At 41.1% G+C, this 21445-nt stretch overlaps 2 protein-coding genes across 5 annotated transcripts in view; both read right to left on the bottom strand.

Annotated features, from left to right (window-relative positions):
* Positions 1 to 761: 761 nt before the first annotated feature.
* On the bottom strand, positions 762 to 11206 carry cab39l (calcium binding protein 39-like). Its single transcript, XM_032556978.1, has 9 exons — positions 10994 to 11206; positions 6018 to 6146; positions 5640 to 5804; positions 5424 to 5542; positions 5175 to 5343; positions 4427 to 4486; positions 4094 to 4159; positions 3858 to 4001; positions 762 to 3306 (listed from the first exon to the last, which is right to left on the bottom strand). Exons 2-9 carry the CDS (start codon positions 6117 to 6119, stop codon positions 3127 to 3129), a joined length of 1005 nt encoding a protein of 334 aa, XP_032412869.1. The 5' UTR covers positions 6120 to 6146; positions 10994 to 11206; the 3' UTR covers positions 762 to 3126.
* Positions 11207 to 11810: 604 nt separating this feature from the next.
* mcf2la (mcf.2 cell line derived transforming sequence-like a) overlaps positions 11811 to 21445 on the bottom strand; it is a 41979-nt gene continuing 32344 nt past the window's right edge. For 3 of the 4 annotated variants that reach the window (XM_032556767.1, XM_032556764.1, XM_032556766.1), the window contains exons 8-32: positions 21134 to 21258; positions 20908 to 21022; positions 20714 to 20833; positions 20130 to 20321; positions 19868 to 20059; positions 19633 to 19786; positions 19497 to 19549; positions 19311 to 19390; positions 19149 to 19215; positions 18958 to 19073; positions 18800 to 18869; positions 18615 to 18707; positions 18440 to 18532; positions 18239 to 18364; positions 17500 to 17721; positions 17328 to 17420; positions 17161 to 17239; positions 17014 to 17080; positions 16676 to 16782; positions 16402 to 16494; positions 16095 to 16169; positions 14360 to 14469; positions 14144 to 14256; positions 13938 to 14041; positions 11811 to 13865 (exon numbers count right to left, since the gene is read on the bottom strand). In XM_032556767.1, coding sequence (XP_032412658.1) covers positions 13786 to 13865; positions 13938 to 14041; positions 14144 to 14256; positions 14360 to 14469; positions 16095 to 16169; positions 16402 to 16494; positions 16676 to 16782; positions 17014 to 17080; positions 17161 to 17239; positions 17328 to 17420; positions 17500 to 17721; positions 18239 to 18364; positions 18440 to 18532; positions 18615 to 18707; positions 18800 to 18869; positions 18958 to 19073; positions 19149 to 19215; positions 19311 to 19390; positions 19497 to 19549; positions 19633 to 19786; positions 19868 to 20059; positions 20130 to 20321; positions 20714 to 20833; positions 20908 to 21022; positions 21134 to 21258 — 2739 coding nt within the window. In that variant the 3' untranslated portion in view covers positions 11811 to 13785. The remainder of the gene's footprint in view (positions 13866 to 13937; positions 14042 to 14143; positions 14257 to 14359; positions 14470 to 16094; positions 16170 to 16401; positions 16495 to 16675; positions 16783 to 17013; positions 17081 to 17160; positions 17240 to 17327; positions 17421 to 17499; positions 17722 to 18238; positions 18365 to 18439; positions 18533 to 18614; positions 18708 to 18799; positions 18870 to 18957; positions 19074 to 19148; positions 19216 to 19310; positions 19391 to 19496; positions 19550 to 19632; positions 19787 to 19867; positions 20060 to 20129; positions 20322 to 20713; positions 20834 to 20907; positions 21023 to 21133; positions 21259 to 21445) is intronic. The other variant, XM_032556768.1, reaches the window with a different exon arrangement.

Here is a 21445-nt window from a genome sequence, read left to right on the forward strand (position 1 = left end):
TAGCCTGATGTAAAAACCTTTTTTTTGCTAGACAATGTCAAACATTGAGAAGTTGTAATTGTTATCAAACACGCCGTTTTGAACCCCCCCAAAAACCTCAGTAATATACAAAGAAAACCATGAGAATTAACTCATTTAAAGTTAAAACTCGGTTTCACACGAATACAAACATTGTAGCATAAAAGTTTGGGACAAGGTCAGGGTCGCTGTCAAGCTAAGTGTCTAATAGCAGCTCCGTAAAAACTTTCTGGTAAACATTACAATACCAAGACACATTAAAACATACCTTTATGTTGGCTTTTTCGATTCTTCCTTTCCTTTCTCTCTTCAGTGCTTTTTCGCGACAAAGAAATGGCTAGAAGATAAGTGATAGACTAGAACAGTGGTGCCCAGGGTTGGTCCTCAAGGCCCTGCGTGTTTTAGGTTTAACGCACCTGGATCAAATGACGGCTCGTTAAAAGGCCTAAGAAGAACATTGACATGCTGAGGTTGTTACTGCCACCACCTGGGAGAGAACTAGAACATGCAGAGCATAAAATAAGATACGTTCTGCTAACTTAGAAGATTAAAAACTTGATTATATTATTCTTATTACTGATAATATTAATATTCTTATATAGTATATATTTACATATTATCTAATACGCTATAAGACTATAACATTAATAACAGATGAGTATGTTGTCATTAGTAAACATATGCCTGGTTATACTTTAAAGCAACGTGAGATGTGGTTTGCAACGCCATGAAATAGAGGGTTGAATAAGTAATATTTTTTTATTTATTCAACATAAAGAGATTAACAATATATTTTAAACAATGTAATCTCATCTGTACCGCTCAAAAATGCACAATATGTCTATAAACAATTCTGGAGTATTATCCACCTTATTCCTGGGAGGCGTTTTGTTTCCGGTTAACTGTTGTGCTGTTCGTGGCTGTACTAACGCGTTACTATTTCAAATCCAGTAGTCAGACTACAGTTACTTATCGAAACCACTGTGCGTTACTGTTTTATTTTTTGTAATTCAATGTTCTCGTCTTGGGGAGCGATCGCCGTTTCTATGCGACGGTTATCAGCAGCGACAGAACAATGGGAGATGCGCATTTTGTCGCTGGAAAAACAGGAACTATTTTGAGTCTCGGTCGCCAAGCCCGATTATTATAAGCGGCTTTGGGCTTGTGTTTTGTTTTTCTAAAGTCGCCAGCAAATTTAATGAGTCGCGGGTTGCGCTTTTGGGCTCGTTTTTGAACGTGAAGTTGCTTATTTGGGCTTGGAAATAAGCAGACATAACCCCCAGAATTTGTCTGACCTCCAACTAGTTTTAGTCAGACTCTCCCTGTCCATCATTTCCCGGATGATCCGTCCCGCTGTGTCTTTGTTAATGTCAAGTTAATGTATTTGCTGCGAAGGACGTCGAGCTTCGCGTTGCGCTACAACTGCAAACATCGAGACTATTATTTACAGCGCAATAAACGTGAAAACAGCCACGAATGAACGTGTCCGTAAAGTTTCGCAACTAAACGCCATTATAATCATTAATATTAAGATAAATGTCATAAATTTGTGCAGGAAACATCTGCGTTGAGGAGCGCTGTGCGATGCGTGACAGCAGGGCCGTAACGCACAACCTGGCGGCTGGGGCAGGGAGGGGAGGGGGGCTCTAAAATCCTACTTAGAGTTTAGTGGAGAATAGTGGAACACACAAAAACACACACAAATTACTAAATGTATTTTTGTACTGTTGTAACCATTAAACAATCTCCCCTTCAGTTCAACCTCATAAGTGGAGATTCACTGTTGATGTTACCATTATAAAATAACTTGAAATTAAGTGTTGGCAAAGATCAATGTAATTTTCACAGGTGTCGGAGCGTTGTTGATAGTTATAGGTAGAAGTAAAACAATATTACCATACTTAAGCTGAGATTGTACATATTTTGTAGCCTAAAACCTCTGACGAAAGCCGGTTAGCGAGTTGCTGACATGTAAACAATGGTTTCGCGGCAGAAGTCGCGCCCATCAATCAGGCAAAACCTCATAGAGGCTAGGAATAAGGTGGATAAAGAAGTACTGAAATATTCCGCTTTCCAACGAAATAACGTCATTGCCACTTTGGCACAAGCACAGTGACAAACTTTCAGAGGATGAAAAATAATAAGACTCCGAGCAAAACTCATATGACCCAGCTTTCCACCGGCATTTAAACGCACCACTTCCGCACAAATTTGAGGCTGTCTGAAGCGTGAAATGAGTTTCAAAAATCCTTGTGCAGTCGTAACCGGATCTGTGCGAACATGCAAGTCTTGTCTGTGCGCATCGGGCGACTCGTGCGGACCTATTTAACATTTGTAGGCGTGGAAGGTTTGAATTCGTATTTATCAGATTTGTGAGGTTGTAAGTTAAAAAATGTGTGTGTAGAAATTTAATGTTTGTAGAAATTGTAATTGTGTGTGTGTACTTTTATTTTATATTCATAATTTCTTCATTTTTGTCTATGCATTTGATCACATATTTTCAAGTACCCGTAGTTATGCACACATTTTCTTTTTACGGTTCACAAATCATGTTTCAAAGGTACAACTCTCCAAAGTTACACACAAAGATGCTCACACGGATTACAAATCCAGTATTACACGCGCACAGGTATTTTGAGACTATTTTCACTCCATACTCTACTAACATCTTCCATCTTCCCTCAGGAATCTTTGTCAGAAAAAAAAAAATCATCCTTTGAGATTTTGGCGATTTGCAGCAACTTCACATGATTGCAGATTTCATCTTTAAAAAGCGGCGGAAGGAGAAAGCATTTTTGGCCCAAGCCGTCTTTTTTTTTTTTTTTTTTTTTTTACCCCCCTGCTGGTTCGTTTGACAAAGCTAATCAGATGCTTCCAACACATTGAGCTACGTGCTACACATGAAAAAAAGAGAAAAGATTTTCTAAATAAAAAAAATTAATTTACAAAAGTTAGATCATTGATTATGAGCTACTTTTACCAACAAACAGAATAATCTTTTTAAATAGTACAACCATTATTGTTGATGTGGTTTTTTTTTGTTTTGTTTTTTTCTATTTTCTACGCCTTCCTATTAATAAAAAATTAGGTGGGATCGGGGGGGCTCTTTTAGGAGGCTGGTTTTTTAAGATCCTTGATCTGTTTGATAAGGTACGTCTTCTCGTCGTTGAACTGCTCGTCGTCTGTGCGGTCCTTCTGGAAGTTGCTTAAGAACTCGATTAGTTTGGTCTGGTTCTTCAGCAGGATGTCAGCGATGGGCTGCGTCTTGTTGGGGTTCGCTACAAACACCTGAACAGAGACGGGATTTGGATCACACACAGGGGCTGCAGGAGTAGTTACACCACCTCAAACTTTTCCTGGCTTGGTTACATTACAGCCACAAAGTTATCTAAGTGTTTTATTTTATTTAGGAGCATCATAGTAAATGGGGACAAATACAAATGCATAATTTTTTTCAGTTTCTTTAAACCATGTATCATGTCCCTTTCCACTTCATAATTATGCACTACTTTGTGTTGGTCTGACACATAAAATATTGGTAAAATACACTGAAGTTTTTAGTTGTAATGAGACATAACAAAATAAATATCTCTTTTTCTTCTGTCCATTTTCTATTTCACTTTAGGGCTGGACAACAAATCAATAAGTTTCAGGTTTCTTATAACTGCCTAAAAGCAAAGAACAGCGTGGAGTAAAAACTGTGAATAAAAACAGCCACCAGTTTAGCAGAATCGTAGATATCTAAAACAAAAACCGAATAAATAATTATCCACACTTGTACATTTTTCAGCCATATCGTTCGGCCCCAATTCACTTAAAAGCATTTTTGCCTGTTTTACCTTAAACACGTGGAAGGCCTCAAACTGAATGTTGGAGCTCTTGTCTCTGAGCAGATTCATCATTAGCTTGAGGTTTTCAGGCTTGCTGATGTAGCATGTCATCACCGTGAAGTTGTGTCTGTCCAATAACAGCTCGCCCAGGAGCTGCAGGAAGCATAGTTTCAAATGATTTTATGTCCTGACAGGCTTTCTGAGTGCTTGCTTGATAAAAACATCGGGTGGAGTCTGAGTCAAACCTTAAGTGACTGCCGCTTTGTGACGTAGTTCTCAGAGTGCAGCAGCTTCTCATAGTTAGCAAACACCTGCAATCGAATGTAAAGAACATAATAGTTTAGTTTGTTAAGAGTTTGAGATCTGATCTGAGATGTACACAAGGTTTTAGGGCTAACCACAGGACCTGAGACCTCCACAGCAGAAACAGTATCTACAGCTGCATTCATTCATTTATAAAGCTCTTTAAAAAACCAGAGGAATTCCTTTCATCACATCACAAAATAACATCTAGGTGATGTTGTCTATATGTGTTCTAATCTAACTCTGGAAGGGTGTTTTTAACGTCAATCACTCACAGCATCGTAGTTCTTTTCGAGGAATTCAGCCACAACCGCTTTGTGTCTTGTAAGGAGATCCTGTGGATATAAAGAAACAATAAGAATATTATTGATCAAAGAAATTAAGAGTTTTAGCCTCTATTATTTCCTTCCTTGCAGCACTCTTGTTTTTTTCAAAGGTTTTAACAAAAATATCAGAAAATAATCTTACTAAGATGCAGAAAGGTTGTTTGGCCTGGTAAGAATTAATGGAAATAGCTGGAATGTTTTATTTATCAGGAACAATAGCCACTGATTAGAAAAAACTGAATAATAATAAAGGATTTCAGACTTCTTCAAAGGAAAATCTAAAGGCAATTGTATAAAAAAAAAAAAAAAAGATTAAAAGCAAATCTGCTTTTTGCTAAATCTATGGAAGGCAAGCCAACATAAAATATTTTGCTGACACAGTTGATGGGACTGCTGTTTTAGAGTAAAACATTGATCAGAAGTATAGCACAATTTGCATTGTGCTTTTAAAATCCGCAGAGTGGCGGTTTGTTAGGTCTCTCCGATCCATAAGAGTCGGACAATATTTCACCCGACTTCCTCCTCCTAATTGGATAAATCAACATTTATATCTTTCTTTAATGAGCTCAAATTAGAGTCAATGACTTTACTATTATAACTCATGTTTGAACACAACTAAAAGGAAAACTTGTAAAAATGATGTTATGTACCCTTAAAGAAGACCATATTAATAAAAGCTGACATCATTCAAAGTTACCTTAAAGGTCGCAAAGGCGTCAGAAGCAATGTCAAATGTGGACATTTCCACATAGCTGAAGAAGCTGTGGAAATGTTCGGAATAGAGAACTATCCTGGCGAGTGGCTCGTAGCGAATACATTCCCTCAGCATGATGCCGCAGTTCAGCGCTATCTGGGGGGTTTCGTATCTGGAAATACACAGAGGCAGCGTTGCGTCAGCTTGCGGGATTCACAGAGCCAATGCCATAAAAAACCCTGTCTGACTCACCCTTTCAGCAGGATGAAGAGGACCTCTTGGTGGGAGCACAAGTATTCAACGGTGGGGCTCCTCGCGCCAATCTGCCTCCTCAAGATGTTGTTAAAGATCTGACAAACATCCTTCTTACCCTGAAAACACACAGAAATGAAATTGAAACACTGAATTCTGGAGATTCTTACACCTCGTTCTTCACCATGTGGATTCGTGAACTTGGTTTCTGCTCACCTCAAATTCTATATACTGCAGGTTTTCTACCAGCGCAATCAGCAAGCCGTTGTTGTACAGCTCCTGTGCGAGCTGAGCCACGGTCTCGGTGTGCGGCTCCTTGTCGTTGCTGCCGTACAGAATCTCCTTCATCGACACCAAGCATTTTGACACCTCCTCAGACGCCTGGAGAACAGAAAAGGCAAGCAGAATGAAAAAATGCAACTCGGTTAGGAGGAATGCAGCGCTACTGTGAGTGGGAGACTGAACGGTCCTGGCAGTGAAGTGTCAGGAGGTGACATGCTCATATCTTTAATTTCACAGAGCATTGTGACCACTTAGCCTCTGGACATCCTGGAAGTTAGAGAAACTCATCTTGTAGAGTCTGTTTTTTTCTACCTTGTCTGTCTTCTTGTCATGTTTGACCAGGATGGCCAGGTTTTCCTTTAGGGTCTTGATAATGTCTGTGGGACTCTTGTGGGATTTACCAAACAGCGGCATGACGGACACCCGTTAACGCCTCGAGACCTGCAAAACACAACAGACTTTAGTCTGTGATAGGTGGCAGGAAGGAGCTACTAACAATTATATTAGATATTTTTAATTAATAAAATGAACATTTTATAGCGTTCTTTTAGTGTATGTTTGATCATTTGTAGCAAAAGATGCACCTGCAGCTAAAATACACTTCTGACATCAACATGTGAAAAGCACTTTCTGCTGGATCAACACAGCGTAGAGTTAATCTATTAATTATTCATTGGATTAACTGATTAATAATTTGATAGCAAAAGGTGTTGAGATTTCACTTATATAATTTGAACCAGGTGAAGATAAATCTGCCACCTTAGGAGTTCTGGGTAGAAAATATTTACAGACAAAGAAGGGTTTTGTTGTTCTTTTTTCCATTCAAAATGTTTGAACAGTTTGGGGTTATTTACTGCTGTTTAACGATAAATTAATTACTAAATTATTCCAATAATCACTAAATTATTCCAATAATCAATTAATCGATTCAGCCATAGTTACCACCACACACTCTAGTGTATTTTATTGGAATTTTCTGTGATGGACGCACATGTGAGGAGGAAAACTAGCACTTCACATCACTCATAGATGGATGGAGATAAACCATCTTCCAGCAGGGCAGCTGGTGCAACAATACTACAGTATATAACCATGTGCTAGAATGACCTAGTCAAAGTCTAGATCTAAATCCAATTGAGAATGTAGGGGAGAATGTAAAATCAACATTCCTCAAAGGTTAAAGAGTGTAAATACTTTTAAACTCTGAGCCCTGGGCCGTCTCTTTTTGTTCTTCCTGTAAAGGCAACTAGCAACACAAAAAAAAGACATGAGGTAAAAGTAATAACAATAAAAAGAAAATGTAAGGCTTGTGTGACTTTGAAGAATAATTGTTGGTTTGCATTTCTGCACCACATCCTGGCATTGTTCTGCAAATAATGAGTCAGGTCCGAAACACTTCTAACATCCCAGATATGCACGTCTCAAAGACTGTAAGCGTATAAAGTGGACGAAAAGCGACAAAACTGGACTGACAGTAGCCGAGTCGGACAACTTCGATGTACCCGAGTTGCGATGAAACCCTGCAGAAAATGTAAGATTCAAAACCATCTGCCAGCTAACAAAAATGAATCTACCTTGACAACAGCGTTTTCTCTTTTTTCCCATTTAAAGACAGCCTGGACGAGCTCGGAAGGAAACACATATTCATCTGATGTCAAGTAGACATGGCGTGGTTTTCCATCATTGCATAACTCATCGCTTGGGTTGTATTTTGCCCGAGCGATGAACACCCAGAATGTCAAGGAGTGTTTGGCATCTGCCTGTCCCAGTAGGTGGAGGCTAGCTGAGAATGGCGTTGAAGCCACTCTGTTGGCATGGAAACGCATAAGATAACGACATGCACATAGAGAAGGAGCAGTTTTAGAAGCAGCTCAGGACGGGAACTTGTGACTGCTAATCCTCATCTGGGAATGTGAGAGGGCATTACTCACCCCTCCTTCATAGATATTTCAGTTTCCAAAGATTTTATTTTATTTTTTTCAAATATTTGAGAGATAATTAAATTTTTACACAAATAATTTTGAGTCGCGTTCCACAGGAAAATCGGCAAATAGGTGAATCCACAACAACTTCATTTAAACTACGTACTCATGTCAGAATAGAAATGATGTAGTTCATTTTAATTTATGATGCAATAAATTACATGCTTACTGCGACAAGCTGGGGCATTAGCATTGATGTCAGCCGATATTTGTCATTTCTAAACTTATCAGTAAAACTGGGCAGATATTAGCAACCAATATTTGTTTCCATCTTGTTGGCACTTGGTTTTCAGAAGTTAATGTGATAATTGTCATGTGACAGTGATGCAGCACAGGATTGTGGGTGCTTTTAACTGATGCAGAGTAGCAATGTAATCGTGACCTTTTTATTTTTTTTAAATAGTGTTGAAATATAATGTTGGAAAAAATGGTTTTCAACTGTTACTTAACTCAGTTAGTAAGCAGATTTTAGAGCGAAAGCAAACTCCCGATTACTTGTTTTGGTTGTTTTTTAAATTATAATCTTTCCATTTTGATTAAAGTATAATAGTACTGTGAGGAAGTATTTTAAAACAGAGAGTACAGACCCCTTAATGCTTCTTTAGCTAATCATGCTGGGTCCTGTTCTCTAGTGTTTCCTGGTAGGTCTTGTTGTTACCCAGTAATTATTAAGAATAAGGTCCAAAGGGCCAGCTTTAATTACCTGATCACATGGCTTTGAGCCATTGAAAGCTTCAGCAGCTGGTTAGTGTTCATTCCTGCCTCTAAAGACTGACTAAATGTGATGTAATGAGATTAATCTGATGCCTGCCGGGGTTGAACGCACACAGCTATCAGCTCAGTTTGAATAAAAGCTAACCAGAGAGCTTCCGCATTAACCCAAATACCTAATTTATAAGCCACAATCTTGATGGAGATAAACAGAACAAAGCTAAAGTTTGGGAAGCAGTGGCAGAGACAAATGCCTAAATAAAGCCTGAAATATATCCCAGTGTACTGGTTAGCCATGATTGAAACAGCTGAACTGGCTGTGAACTTGTCAAAGACACCAAACAGCATATTTCACCATCAGATTACAACATCCAATGAATCAACCTGTGCTTGCCGGATGACTAATCGCTGACGTAGCGATGCAGCAAGGCGACGATCAGGAGGCGCTGAGCAGTCACATGCTGGAGATGCCATTCAGGAGGAGAAGGAACTATGAGATGGGGCTTTACCTAAACCTGACAGGCCGATGAACTTTACCAGCATTGATCCATTAATCTAAATACTAAAAAAAACCCTCAAATGTTAGGTTGTTCTGGGATTAAAAAGGCATTTCAAACCAAAAACTGGGCTTAGAGGTGTTAAAAGATGTCAAAAGCTGCAAATTTGTTCAAAATGTGTGCAAAAAAACAAAAATAGAGAAACACTCCCATATGGTTGATAATTTTGGTAAATCAATGCTATAAGAGCCCTCTGATTAACAAGAATTTCAAAAGCTTCAAGTTTAAACAAAACATCAACCGTGATAGGGATTATTTAGTATTGCTTTGAGTCTCATATGCTCTTTTTGTCTTAATGTTCTTGTCAAGCATCCAGGAGTTAGTAGTTACTAACTTATGACTTCCTGCTTCCAAAAAGTAGAAATTCGTGTTGCCACATTTCTCTTCACCACTCCTGAAAAGTGGTGAAGAGAAATCCATGTAAGGCAGGTTTGCTGATCTTCATAAAGTCGCTCAATAGATTAATCTTTATTTGCAACGGCATTTATTCCTAGTAAAGTAACCGAAGCATTTAAAAACTGCAGGAACTACATGATACCTGTTTTTGTAAAGCTCTTCATCGCTCAGTGTTTCCCTGGGGTAAAAAAATTATGTGACACAAAGGTCTGTTCCACTTAGCCATTCTTCAAAGCGGGAAAGATAAGAGAGCATGACATTTAAGTAACATTATTTGCATTTTTGCGACTTTGAGGTAAACGGGTAGGAATGTTTCCTTCCTGGACAAACGTACAGCTGTCAGGTTCGGTTGATGTTGGATAATGGTGCAAAGGGACCGGAGTTTGTGAAAACACACAAATAAATCTAATCTAATTGCCGACAAACTCAATTAAATTCAATTAAAAATATTTAATCATAATTCATAACATCCAAGTGTTAAAGAACCTTTGTGGATAGTGGTGCAGTGGGCAGGAAGGATCTCCAGGAGCAGTCAGTTTTGCAATAAGTCTGAAGAGGCCTCTGACTGAAGACTGTTGCTGTATGATAGTCTTATGACTGTCATGACTGTAGCAGCTCAATGTCTGGACAACAGAGATGATATTTCACAGCAACATATCCCAGATCTATTGTTGTAATTGTGATAATGAAAAAGGAGGCAAAGAGTCGATATAATCCAAAATTTCAGCAGTATTATTGTAATTATACGTTTGTCCCAATATAATGCAGCCCTAATTTGTATTCAGCCAACTTAACTCCAGTATTTCTAAGAAAAATCTAATTGCAACCAGCTCCCTTAATAAACAACCTTAATAGTGTATATTTAATCTCAATTTAAATACAGCTGTTCTACTAACAATGTACTATGTTTGGAGAACCATCTTCATGTCTTAGGTCAGAATGTAGCAATGTGTTAGATTGGCCTAGTCAAAATCCATACTTAAAAAAAATTATTGAGTTGAAGATAGTTAGCTAGTTTCAGATAACTACTTCAAAGATAACCCTAACACTCACAAAAAGGCCAACATCCTGTTTAAAATCAGGATAAATAAATACAAATTTTGAGTTTTGAACAGTTTTGTTTTGAAAATTCACACCGGAAGAGGGGGGGTATTCCTTTAAGACTTGCTTGACGATGATTGTCCAAAGTAACATACGAGATAAGGAGGCAGGGAGGAGGAAGGAGGGCAACAAAAACAAAATACACGCACGGCATTTACGGTGAAGCTAAAGAGTTAAAGAGCCCATAAACGACGGGTTTGGCGGAGTAATCTAACAATAAGGTGGAGGGAAGTGATAAGCACATAAGGCCGCATTAACAGACCCAGACAATGTGATTTACCGCGGCTACACCCCTCTCTCTCGCCTCCAGCCAAACTCCCTTCTTGTCTGACAGATTTCCAAAGCTAACCACAGCTGCAGACATCACTGCAGGAACAACCGCACGACGGGGGGGCGAGAAAGGCCTCCCATATGTACCGCCATTAAAGACATTTTAACCCCTTTTGTGAAGTTATGGACACTGTCAAGGGCAGTGATGTGAAGCCATAAGGGTAACTGGAAGCTACTGCTTTCGGCAGCATTAGCTAGAAATTATACTCACAGCGAGAAGATGTTTGGTGCCTTTTAAACGTCCTGACCGCTCCAGTCCCGGTTCACAGCGCGGCGGAGCCTGAAAGTAAAGACTCTGTGTTCACACCAGGGCTGTTGGTTGACCACTAAAAGTCTGCTAAAAATGTCTGCGATACAATTCAAAACGTGAGGGATCCGTAAAGAAGGGAGTGCAGGATTCCATCTGGTCGCGCTCCAGTATTCTGAAAAGCTAGCACGAATAAAATAGACGACTTCCGGTACAGATTGTCAAAATAAAATCACAAAGGATAATTCACGCTAAAAAGATAGGATTCAAAATAACTTAAATGCTAATATCTGCAAAAAAAAAAAAATTATTAATGTCCTATGAACTTTTCTATTCTTGTTTTTCTTTTTATCACATAGTTTTTATTTATAGCGTTTTTAAAAAATCCACTTCCGGTAGTACATAGTTGCGTTTGTCATTACTAACTTGACAAATCTGTATCTTTCCAGCTGCGGCCAAATCTCATTCACATTCTCTCACCTGATACCTGCCTGCCTCTGCACCTTATTCACTGTTTTTCCCCGACGTACGCATTTAAATTGGTAGTAGCGTAATTTCATTTACTAAATTTACCTTTAGAACATATCTGTTATGCAGTTTGCAGACTTCTGGAGAAATTATGTAGAAAAACTTGCAAGTTTTTTAAAATTTCAGACTAACTGGGCTACAATCCATGTGTATGGAGCGCCAAAGGAGCCAAAACACAAGCTTTTGTTATGCCTGGCTACTTTGGTCAAAATAGATAACATTAACACTGCAGTCACGTAAATAAGAAATCCAGTTGAGGAAACAATCTCAGATTTTATTAAAGCTGCTTTAATTGTACATACAAGTCAGAATACATATTTACAAATATACATATGTCTCATAACACTTTTATTTCACCATCATACACAGTAGATATACCATCAGAAAATAAAGACAGTGGTTGCCGCAATGTGCTGCATAAAACAGAAAAGTAAAAAATATATAACCCCTTTCTCAATTGTGTTTTTTTTTTTTTTTTTTTTTTTCCAGCCTCGGAATAAAAAGTAAAAATGATTCATTTAACTTTATGGCGTGACCATGATCAAACCCCGACAAGTTTAGTGCCCGTGTCAGGTTGTTTTTTTTCTCTAAAGAGGGCAGAAAATAAACTCTCATAATCAGGTAAAAAATATATATATTTTAGGTTTAAAATGGGGAGCTGTGAGGAACATGCCACAAAGAGTGAAACGCTGAGACAAAGAGACTCTTCTTTACAGTGTACGTGCTTTTGAGGAAAACAGCATGAGGTATAGAGGCGACATCGACAGAACAGGTACATTTACCAACACAAAATGCCAGCCAGTGATACACACAGTTTGAAAACGAAAAGGCCTGCAGCATAGTTTCTTCCTTTCCCTTTACTAACAGAGGCGTCAGGCCCAGTGTGGGCAATAAACGGGTGGAGCTGTGCTTAGTTCAATAGCATTCCTGTTCATAAAAATAAAGGAAGAGAGTACTTTACCGCGCCTTGTGGATACAGTAGAAACCTGGGGCATATAAAACCATGTTTGCTCTCAAAGAGCGAATGTGATTCGGTGTTTGTAACAGCACAAGCTCCTCATTCTGTGAAAATCCTACAAAAAGTCACATTTTTCATCGTTTCCCAATGGGATCAGATACATTAAATGGATGCGCACAAACATGTTGGGCAGGTCTGGCTTTCTTTAAAAAGAAAAAAATGAGTGGCGAGTGTCACATGCCTGAATGGGGCTGGGAGCAAAGGCCGGGGACAAAGCTTTCTTTTGTGCGGAGAAACAAACATAAATGCAGTTGACTGAGATTTGCGACGTTGTTTGGTCATTTCAGCGCGCGTCAGCGGAGGTCACAGTGACACAGTGCTGCTGGAAAATGATTTATATAGCCACTGAGTCGACTTGCGCCTGCCCCTTTAACAGCTCTGTGAACTGGCGGGCAGGAATGTGCACACAAAGACAGTAAGCCCCCATGCGCAGGTATGCAGTCACACCTGCCGGACCGAGCAACCACTAAGGTTTCCTGAGAGATAAACAGAGAGAAAAAAAAAAGAAACAAAGAAATCTAGATGTCCAAGCTGCCAGTAGTTATAAGTAGAGAAGTGCAGGATGTGGATCTTTTGGTGACAATCACCTTCTAAGACATCGAAATCTTTGTTTATGCGGTGAAAATATGGAAGGGACACAGCATTTTTGTGCCAAATAAACACACACAACGGCCTCTTTCAACTCCCATGAACAACAGGAGCGCAGTTTCGCTCCAAGACGCGGCCGCTGGCATGTTTCTAGTTGCAGCCACCCGCCACTTTTCACAGTGTACAATCGATGCCCGACACTGAAGCCGTCGCAATACGTGAAATGCCTGTTTGATAGCATCTGTGCGAGCTCTGAAGAAGAATCTGTCGCTGAGCTGCAAAGTTTGACTCCAGTGTTGTTGCATTTAGTGCAGATATTCTTGAAAATGTCTCTTGTGATGCTACATTATAGCGCTATGGCACTGAACGCATGTCCAGTAAGTTAAGGCTTCCGAGCCTTTTGGGATTTTTAAAGCAGACCTGACAGGAGACGATGAATCCACATGGTACGACTGCAAAAATGAGAAGTCTAAGGTGCAAGGAAACTTTAAAGTGTGCCACTGAAAAGAAATAAAGAAACAAACAAACACTAATTCTGTTCTCCTGTCAGAGTCAGCTGCAGATTTTATGATGGGAGTAGAAAAATAACTTAAGGGTTGAGGTATGGCGATGGGATCTTCGGTCAGGGTTTGATGTCGGAGAAGCTGGTGTAGGTCTCGCTGCAGCTGGAAGAGGTGCTTAGGTTCCCAGAGACGCTGCCATCTGCAGGACAAATGTGCAATCGGTTTCTGCTTGCAGTCACAACACAGAGTAAAGCGAGAAATGGCAACCAACCGGAGCTGCTGAGTGATTGAGATGATTTGGACTCTGAGATGAGGCTGAGGAGGTTCGCCGCTGCCACCCAGCCCTCTTTACCGCTGCGGAGGTTTTTCACAAACCTGCAGAGGAGGAAGGGTTACACAACAATGTATCAGTTCTGTTGTTCGGTCAAATAAAATCCCAGTGGAATCCATTAATAGTGGTGGAAGGAAAGTTTTTACCATTGTCCGTCCTCTCCCTCTCTGATTAGCTGGACCATGTCTCCACTTTTGACAGACAGCTCTTGAGGGCCCGCCTTCTCGCAGTCTGCTACCACACTGTACTTCCCTGGAGCCTTCAGAGTTAAAAAAAACCCAACAACAACAACAAAAAAACATATTTAATGAGATAATTACAGTGAAGAAAGGATTAGGGAATGCCAGAGATTTCAAGCTCACCAGTTTTTTCACCACTTCATCCTCGATGTCAGAGGTCATGGGGTCCTCTCCGCTGGAGAAGCCATCGTTCTCCTCCGAGGCGTCCACTGACAGAGACGGCTTGTTCCAGCCTGTCGGTACGAGACGTTAAAAAGGACGACAAAGAATTCAATCAAATGAAATTAAAGACACGAAGAAGAAAAATGTTGATTTGACGCACTCAGATTGTGATATACAGTATGATTGCAACCAGGGAGACCAATTTCTTTCTCCAAACCAGGGGTGGACTTTTATTGTTTGTTGTAAAAAAAAATTCTTATTGTGATTATAAAATTCACTTGATGTTGGGGGGGAGAAAAAAACAGATTTCATCAGAAATGTTCTTTTTTACAGAGAGCTATTTTCTCCGCTTTCTGTTCAATGAAAGCATTAATAATTCCATATCCCAGCGAGCTCCACAGAAAAAATGTTGTATCTAAATGTTGAGTTTAAAAAAAAAAAAACATCCACGTCTGTGATTGCAAACCGAAAGTCACAGTCAAATTAGGAGAAAGTGTCAAACTAAGACAAGCCAGTCCACCAATACAGAGAGTAAAACTGGGAAGCCAGAAGGATTTGTTTTGTTCAAAGATCTGGTTGTTGAAAAGGTGTTAAAGTCGCACAAAACCACCCAAAATAGAAAGATCACCAAACTGATTTATGGTGAAGCAGGCATTTCAAATCAACCATTTGACCTCAATTAGTTGTTTCTCTGGTCTGAATGCGGGAGAAAATGACTTGGAATGTTGCTAACTTCACCATAAGGAGCACAGAAACAGCAAAACCCGCCACAGTGTGACCGAACCGCCAACTTTCAAGCGGCGGTGTTACCTCGCCGCTTGCTCTGTAGCAGGTTAGAGGTACTCATCCATTTGACTCTGCTCAGAGTGCTGCGTGAAGCCGGCTCTGAAAGGGGGAAGAAACTGCCAGCGAGTCAATGACAGGAGGCCAGTGGAGGAGAGGAAATGGTGTTACACTTTAAACTGGAGGATTTGGGAGTATTTTGCTTCCGAGCTGGTCAGAAGAAAGAATTAGTGAAGCATCTAGAGAGATGTTTAGGTTGGAAAAGAGACTTTGAGGGATGATGATCTGCAGATCAATGTAAAAATGTTGTTCTTGATATAAAACCTCCAGATTTATGAGGCCTTTTAGGGACCTTTTTCAGGAATAAGCAAATTTGTGTCATAATTCTGGATGCTTAAAATGGTACCTTGTTTTTATAGTACCTACTATAGAAAATTTATTTAGCTTTTTACATTAAAAACGAATTTTATCTTTCTATTAAGGTTTAATATGGTTTCTATCATTAAATTGTGATACAGAATGACATAAAATTACTTAAATAATAGCTTGCAGTTTGTAGATTCCCTTTTTGCAAAAAGAGCCTATGAAAAGCTGCCAAAGCTAGATTCTTTGTAAAGAAATTGCCTTTATATTTTAAAATATTAATCAATTCTTTAGCATTTTTGTAAGGTAATAAGAGGAACAGTGTAGAGTCATTCAAAACCCAAACTTATTAGGACATGATAAGAATATGTAATCAACGTGTCAGCAATGAAATAATAATGAAAACACAGCTCGTTATGCAGATAGCCGATTTCTCTCCACACATATAAAACAAATTAAATGTGAAATGAGAGTATTTCCACGAAACGCTGGTAAAATCTAATCAATACGAGTATCAAACTACGCCGTGGTAAACGTGACAAGAATGTACCTTTGAACCCAAACGGCGTGGGGTCACTCTTGACCGAGTGGCGTTTGGAGGAGAGCTCAGGACTCAGAGCTGAGCCTGGGCAGGCAGGGAGCAGAGGAAGAAACGAGCAGCGGGTTGAGAGAGGGGGAAGCAAAAGCAAAAGTCAGGTTTTGTTTGGAAAAAATGGAAAAGAGCAGAGAAAAGGTACAAAAGCACAAAAAAAAAAGCAAAAGGATTGTTTCACTTTTGACCACCAGGTGGCAGGATACCTCCACCGTCGGTTTTTATAGCTCTGGAAACTCATGAGGTTGTTGTTTCTTAATGTTACCTTTGGGGCTCTTGAGGTTGCTGAAACCCTGCAAAGTAAAACGCTTTTTAGCCACTGAGGACCTGTCAGTGGTCGGGCTGGTCACAGCTTCATCTGTAGGCGATGGGTGGGAATGGGAGAGAGGATAGAGCAAATAGAGCCATGGAGATGAAGATGACGGAGAGAAATAGAGTCCAGATTACGGAGAGTCGACAGAGCAGCCTTCAGCAGAGACAGGGGACGCTTTTAAAAGCCCTGCAGCCACAGCTGGGTTTCTGGTTTTTTAACCTTTTACCTTTATGTTTCGGCGAGGGACACGAGTTCGCCTCTGAGGTCGGGTTTGGCTCCACCTTCTTCTCATCCTGCTTCCTCTGGTTCTTCTGAGCGCTGCTGCGGAACGGGCTGCGGGAAACAAACGGGCGACTTCACACACGGCTATAAAATTCAGATTTCTTCTGTTTCACTGACATGTTTTAGATCGTAAGTTACATTTTAGTACCTGAAAAAGATAACCTGAGCAAATATCAAAAGCAACTTTTTCGCCTACATGGAAAAAGTAAGAAATGATTTAATAAAACTCTGTCATTTACTCTGCCAAAACACAAAATCTTACAAAGTAATCAGCAACCATACCTGAGGGAGATGGAGGAGTTATTGCTGGTGGGATTCGGAGAGTCCGAGCTCTTCTGCTGGGTGGCGTCTGAAACACACGACAGTTTGCTGCAGAGATGAGCGGCAGCGCGTTGCAGGAAACGGAGAGCGCAAAGCAAACCAGCCTACCTCTGCAGGCTTTGAGCTGCTGAGTCAGAACCTTGCGGATCTCGTTCACCCAGGCCGTTTTAATCTCTGCGGTTGGAGCCTGGACGAAGCAAACCAGTGTTCCTCTGTTTAGTCTGCAGATTTACAGGCGGGTCTGCAGAGGCAGCTGATTTGTTTTTTTGTGTTACCTGCACTATAAAGACCTCTTCTCTGGAATTGCACCAAATCTCAAACTTCTTGTTGTCGCCTTTAGCATTCTCAGTGATGCCCACCGCACTCATCTGCACATAAACCCCCACAGATAGACACGTTAACCTGCAACGAGGACACGACGGCGATGTGAAAACGACGTCAGCTTACGCTAAGCGAGTGCTTGAAGCTATACGAGGGCGCCTTCTCGTAGCCTTCCCCGTTCTCCTCCCTCTTTTTGCAGAAGAGGAGAGCTTTCTCGTGCAGAAACAGGTGCCTCTGCATGGGCTTGAACCTGGCCAGGTCCTTGACCTTGGCGTGACCTTTTTTATGCTCCGTCCAGACGCTGAAGGAGCCCTGCATCATCAGACGGCCCAGATCTGACAGGTTGCCCTAAAAGAAGAAAAGGTGGCTTATTAAAGCAACAATCCAAGTCAAAAAAGGTGCTGATGGTCAAACACGGCGGTGGCAGCGTCATGCTGTGCGAATGCCTAACTGCGATTGAGACTTTTCATCTGATTTGACTGAATCAAAATATTTAAGCAGTTTTGGAAGAAAAAATGAAAACACTTGCAGCTGCATTTGCATTAAATTGTAGCTCAGACTCACTTCATCATCATTTTTTAACATGTTTGTAGCTTGTGTGTTTTTATTCGTCTTAATTAATGTTTAATTTTTCTTTTACATGATTCTATTTTGTGACTTATCGTCTACTGAGAAAGGGTTGTTACCGTTCTTTTATTTATTGTGATGAACAAGTCCACTGATCTTTTTTTTCTAAAGCATTGAAATTGGCATTGTGATATTGTGACTGTATGTTTTGTCAAATTCACTTCTTTAGGAATCACTGGAGTTAAATGACTTGAGATTAAAACATTTTTATAAATAACCGAGTGAACGTTACGCAAACCTCGTATCCTGTGATGGCGATGAGATGCATGGAGTCGTTGACGGCTTTCAGGATTCCCAAGATGGAGGACAGCGCTTCCTGCAGGTCGTCGGCACCGTCACAGCCCTTACTGTACTTCAGCAACTCCTGAAGGAAAACAACAGGCAGTGAGTAATACTGCTCCATGTTTGTTTTATTTAAAACTAATAACGGGTCGCTCACTTTTAGCAGTAGCTGGTACTTTGTGATTCTCTGGACGGGTTTGAGGAGGTAGGAGTCCAAACCAAGTTTGTGTTCCAGCTTCTTCTGGCACTCCTAAACCACAAAAGCAAAAGTCAGAGGAGACACTTAAGGCTGCGTTTCTCCCGGAAGAGACGTAAAGAGGAAGGCGTCGAACCTGGAAGAAGGCACAGTCCGAGCATTGTCGCCACAAGCTCTCTGAGCGAGGTTTGTTCTGGCAATAGGCCTCGTAGATCTGCAAGTCTTTCATCTGCAGGGAAGCGGCAACAGAATGTGTAACGGGTGCACTCCTTCAGTAAAGCAAGTGCTTCTTTGTTGTGGGAAAAAAGAGAAAAATCATACCCGCTCTAAAAAGCAGCGGCCTACAAGTTCTGGGCAGTCCGTGTACGCTTCCAGATCCTTCAGGAACGTCCTGGAGAGTAAAATGAAACGCCCCGATTATTGAAAAAACGATGTTAATCTAAGCTTGATCATCAGAAAAAGAACACTGATAAGTAGACCTTTTATGAAACTGATAAATTTCCGGCATGTTCCCAAACAGGATGTCCTTCTTGCTCTGCAGGGTGCTGGGGATGAGATGGGCCATGGCTGGGTTGTCCATCTCTGCTGCATAACCCTGAGCAGAACATCAGCGAATCAATGCCACGATCCGGCGCTTAGCACCGGGCTGCGAGCAAAACGCCGCGCTCACCTCCAGAACGCACAGAAGCTCCTCGACATACGCCCGCTCCGTCTCCAGCAGCTCGTTCATCACATGCCTGGGAGCCGAGGAAACGAAACAAACAAAGAATTCAGACGGATCTGAATTAGCCCGGCTGCCAGTTATTAAATTATAATTCTGAGGATGACTTACCGACGAAGTACTGCCAGGTTTTCCTCTTCTTCTGAAAGGGAAGCGTGTCTTGTCCCGCCGTTGTGTACGGGAGACTCGCCCTGGAAACATTGTAAATATTTATAGAAGAAGAAACCTCTGTAGATGCAGTGCTTCATACATTTTAGCGTATTTTTTTGGAATTTTAAAATTTACAATTTCTTTTACCTTTTTACAGAGTGCACTATCTGCTGAGTATCTCCTCTCTTTTCTCTCTGGGTCTGGAAAGCAGATTCGTTTTCACATTTTAACTACTTTATTCACATAATGTTTAGCTGCATCCATTAATTCACTGGAGACTTACTGGGAGAGGAGAGCGGAGACTTGACCTCTGGTCTCGGTGCCACTGGCTGGACTGGTCTGGTTTGCTTGGCAGCGAGTTTCTTCAGGCTAACTCGTCTCTTCTCAAACATCTCCTGAACAGAGCTCTGCTTCTGGAAAACCTTATCCATGTGATCCTGACAGAGGAAGAGTCCATCTTTAATGTTGTTGCATATCATGTTTTCATAAACTCTCAGAATGAAATCTCATCCTCTCACCCTGAGTTGAGGATTGAGCACCGCCTCGTACTGACAGCAGATGGCGCCGCGGTCCGAGATGGTGTGCAGAGCTGCTGTATCCAGGTAGCGCTCCAGCTCCTGCAGAGCCGCCTCGGCTCCATCCTGAGACTGACAGCGGTCCACCGGTTGGTTAGCCAACAGCAAGATCCCGTCCTCACACCACTGGGACGCCTGCAAGGAAAGTGTTTTTCAGCGCTTCGTCCAGATTGTCTTATTCCTGACGTTATTTCAGTAGCGGTACCTTCTCCAGGGCGTGGTGCAGCTCCCGGGCCCTGAGCAGGAGGCCCTTCTTGCTCCGCAGAGTGGAGCCGATCTCCTCACACACACCTCGCAGCTCGCCACACTTCGGCCGGATGCTGTCCTCGGCGTAGTGAGAGTTTTCTATCAGACTGTCCCCCTCGCTGGCCAGAGACAAGGCGAGGTCCATCAGCTCCTGATAGAACAAAAAACAAACAACGGCATGTCAAAGCAATCTTTGGATAAAACACTAGATGGAACAGTTTGTGTTTCACTGACTGATAATGGACCCATCATTTTAATACCAATAAATCTGCCTGTAGTCATTTATTTTGACTGAAATGTTGCTAATCCTTTCTCTTCCATTACTCAGTTGTTCACCACTTTGTTTTACGTCAACTACATAAAATCCTTCTAAAGCACATTGAAGTTTGCAGCTGTAACTTTGCGACAAAATCTACAAGTAATCATGTTGTGTGAATTCTTCTGCAAGGAAGTGTAGTGCCCTCCTATAAACACTGAATTAAAATGTATTGCAAACATCTTGAACTGATTTTATTTATTTATTTTCTTATACTGGGATCTTACGCAAGCCTTCTCCTCGTGGCTGCTGAGCTCTCGCAGGACGTGCTCTGCGTGGGCGGGGCTTATGCTGACTTCGGAGAAACCCGACAGGCGCTCGAACATCACGTCAAGCTGGGGACGCACCTAAGAAACAGGAAGGCGCTTTGATTTAAAAGTTTGCTCCCCACGGTGCGAGCAGGGCACAAAACGCGACTAACTTCACGGAAGTGCTTTTCAAAGTGGCGGAGCTGCAGACACTGCTCCAGCTTGGTGCGGTGACGTTCCCAGAAATCATCAAACGCCGTTTGGGTTTCGTCCAACTGACCCAGGAGTCTGAAGCAGACGTAATGAAATAAAGAAGCAGATTTGTGAGAAGCGGTTTCTTTGTTTGTTCATGGAAAAAGCGAATTATTATTTTTGGATGCGTCCACGCCATTGACGCACCTCTGAACAGTCGCCAAGTTCTCCATTTCATCTTGTGTCATGCTGTAATCAGGGTCTGTCTGTAGAGGCTCATTGATGCAAGCCAGCAAACGCCCTCCTTGAGACAGCGCCACCTTCAGGTCCTCCTAGGAATTGGAAAGATATTCTTTAGCAAACAAACTGAATACGCAATATTAAAAAAAAAAACCCCTCTTATTTAGCCTAGTTAAATAAATGGGTTCACTTTGATTCTACTTTCAAGTCAAACTTCATAAATATTCTTGGTGATATGAAAGCAAAAAATATGCTTGATAAAAGATGGATGCTTTGTCT

This window comes from Xiphophorus hellerii, chromosome 24 (assembly GCF_003331165.1).
Source record: "Xiphophorus hellerii strain 12219 chromosome 24, Xiphophorus_hellerii-4.1, whole genome shotgun sequence".
In the NCBI taxonomy this organism is placed as follows: domain Eukaryota; kingdom Metazoa; phylum Chordata; class Actinopteri; order Cyprinodontiformes; family Poeciliidae; genus Xiphophorus; species Xiphophorus hellerii.

Bases quoted from the DNA above. Each gene is read 5' to 3' on its own strand.
- cab39l (XM_032556978.1), bottom strand. From the start codon at position 6,119: ATGCCGCTGTTTGGTAAATCCCACAAGAGTCCCACAGACATTATCAAG. The intron at 5,543-5,639 runs GTGAGCAGAAAC...GTGTGTTTTCAG, and splicing joins TGCAGTATATAGAATTTGAG to GGTAAGAAGGATGTTTGTCA. The intron at 4,487-5,174 runs GTAACTTTGAAT...TTATATCCACAG, and splicing joins ACGCCTTTGCGACCTTTAAG to GATCTCCTTACAAGACACAA.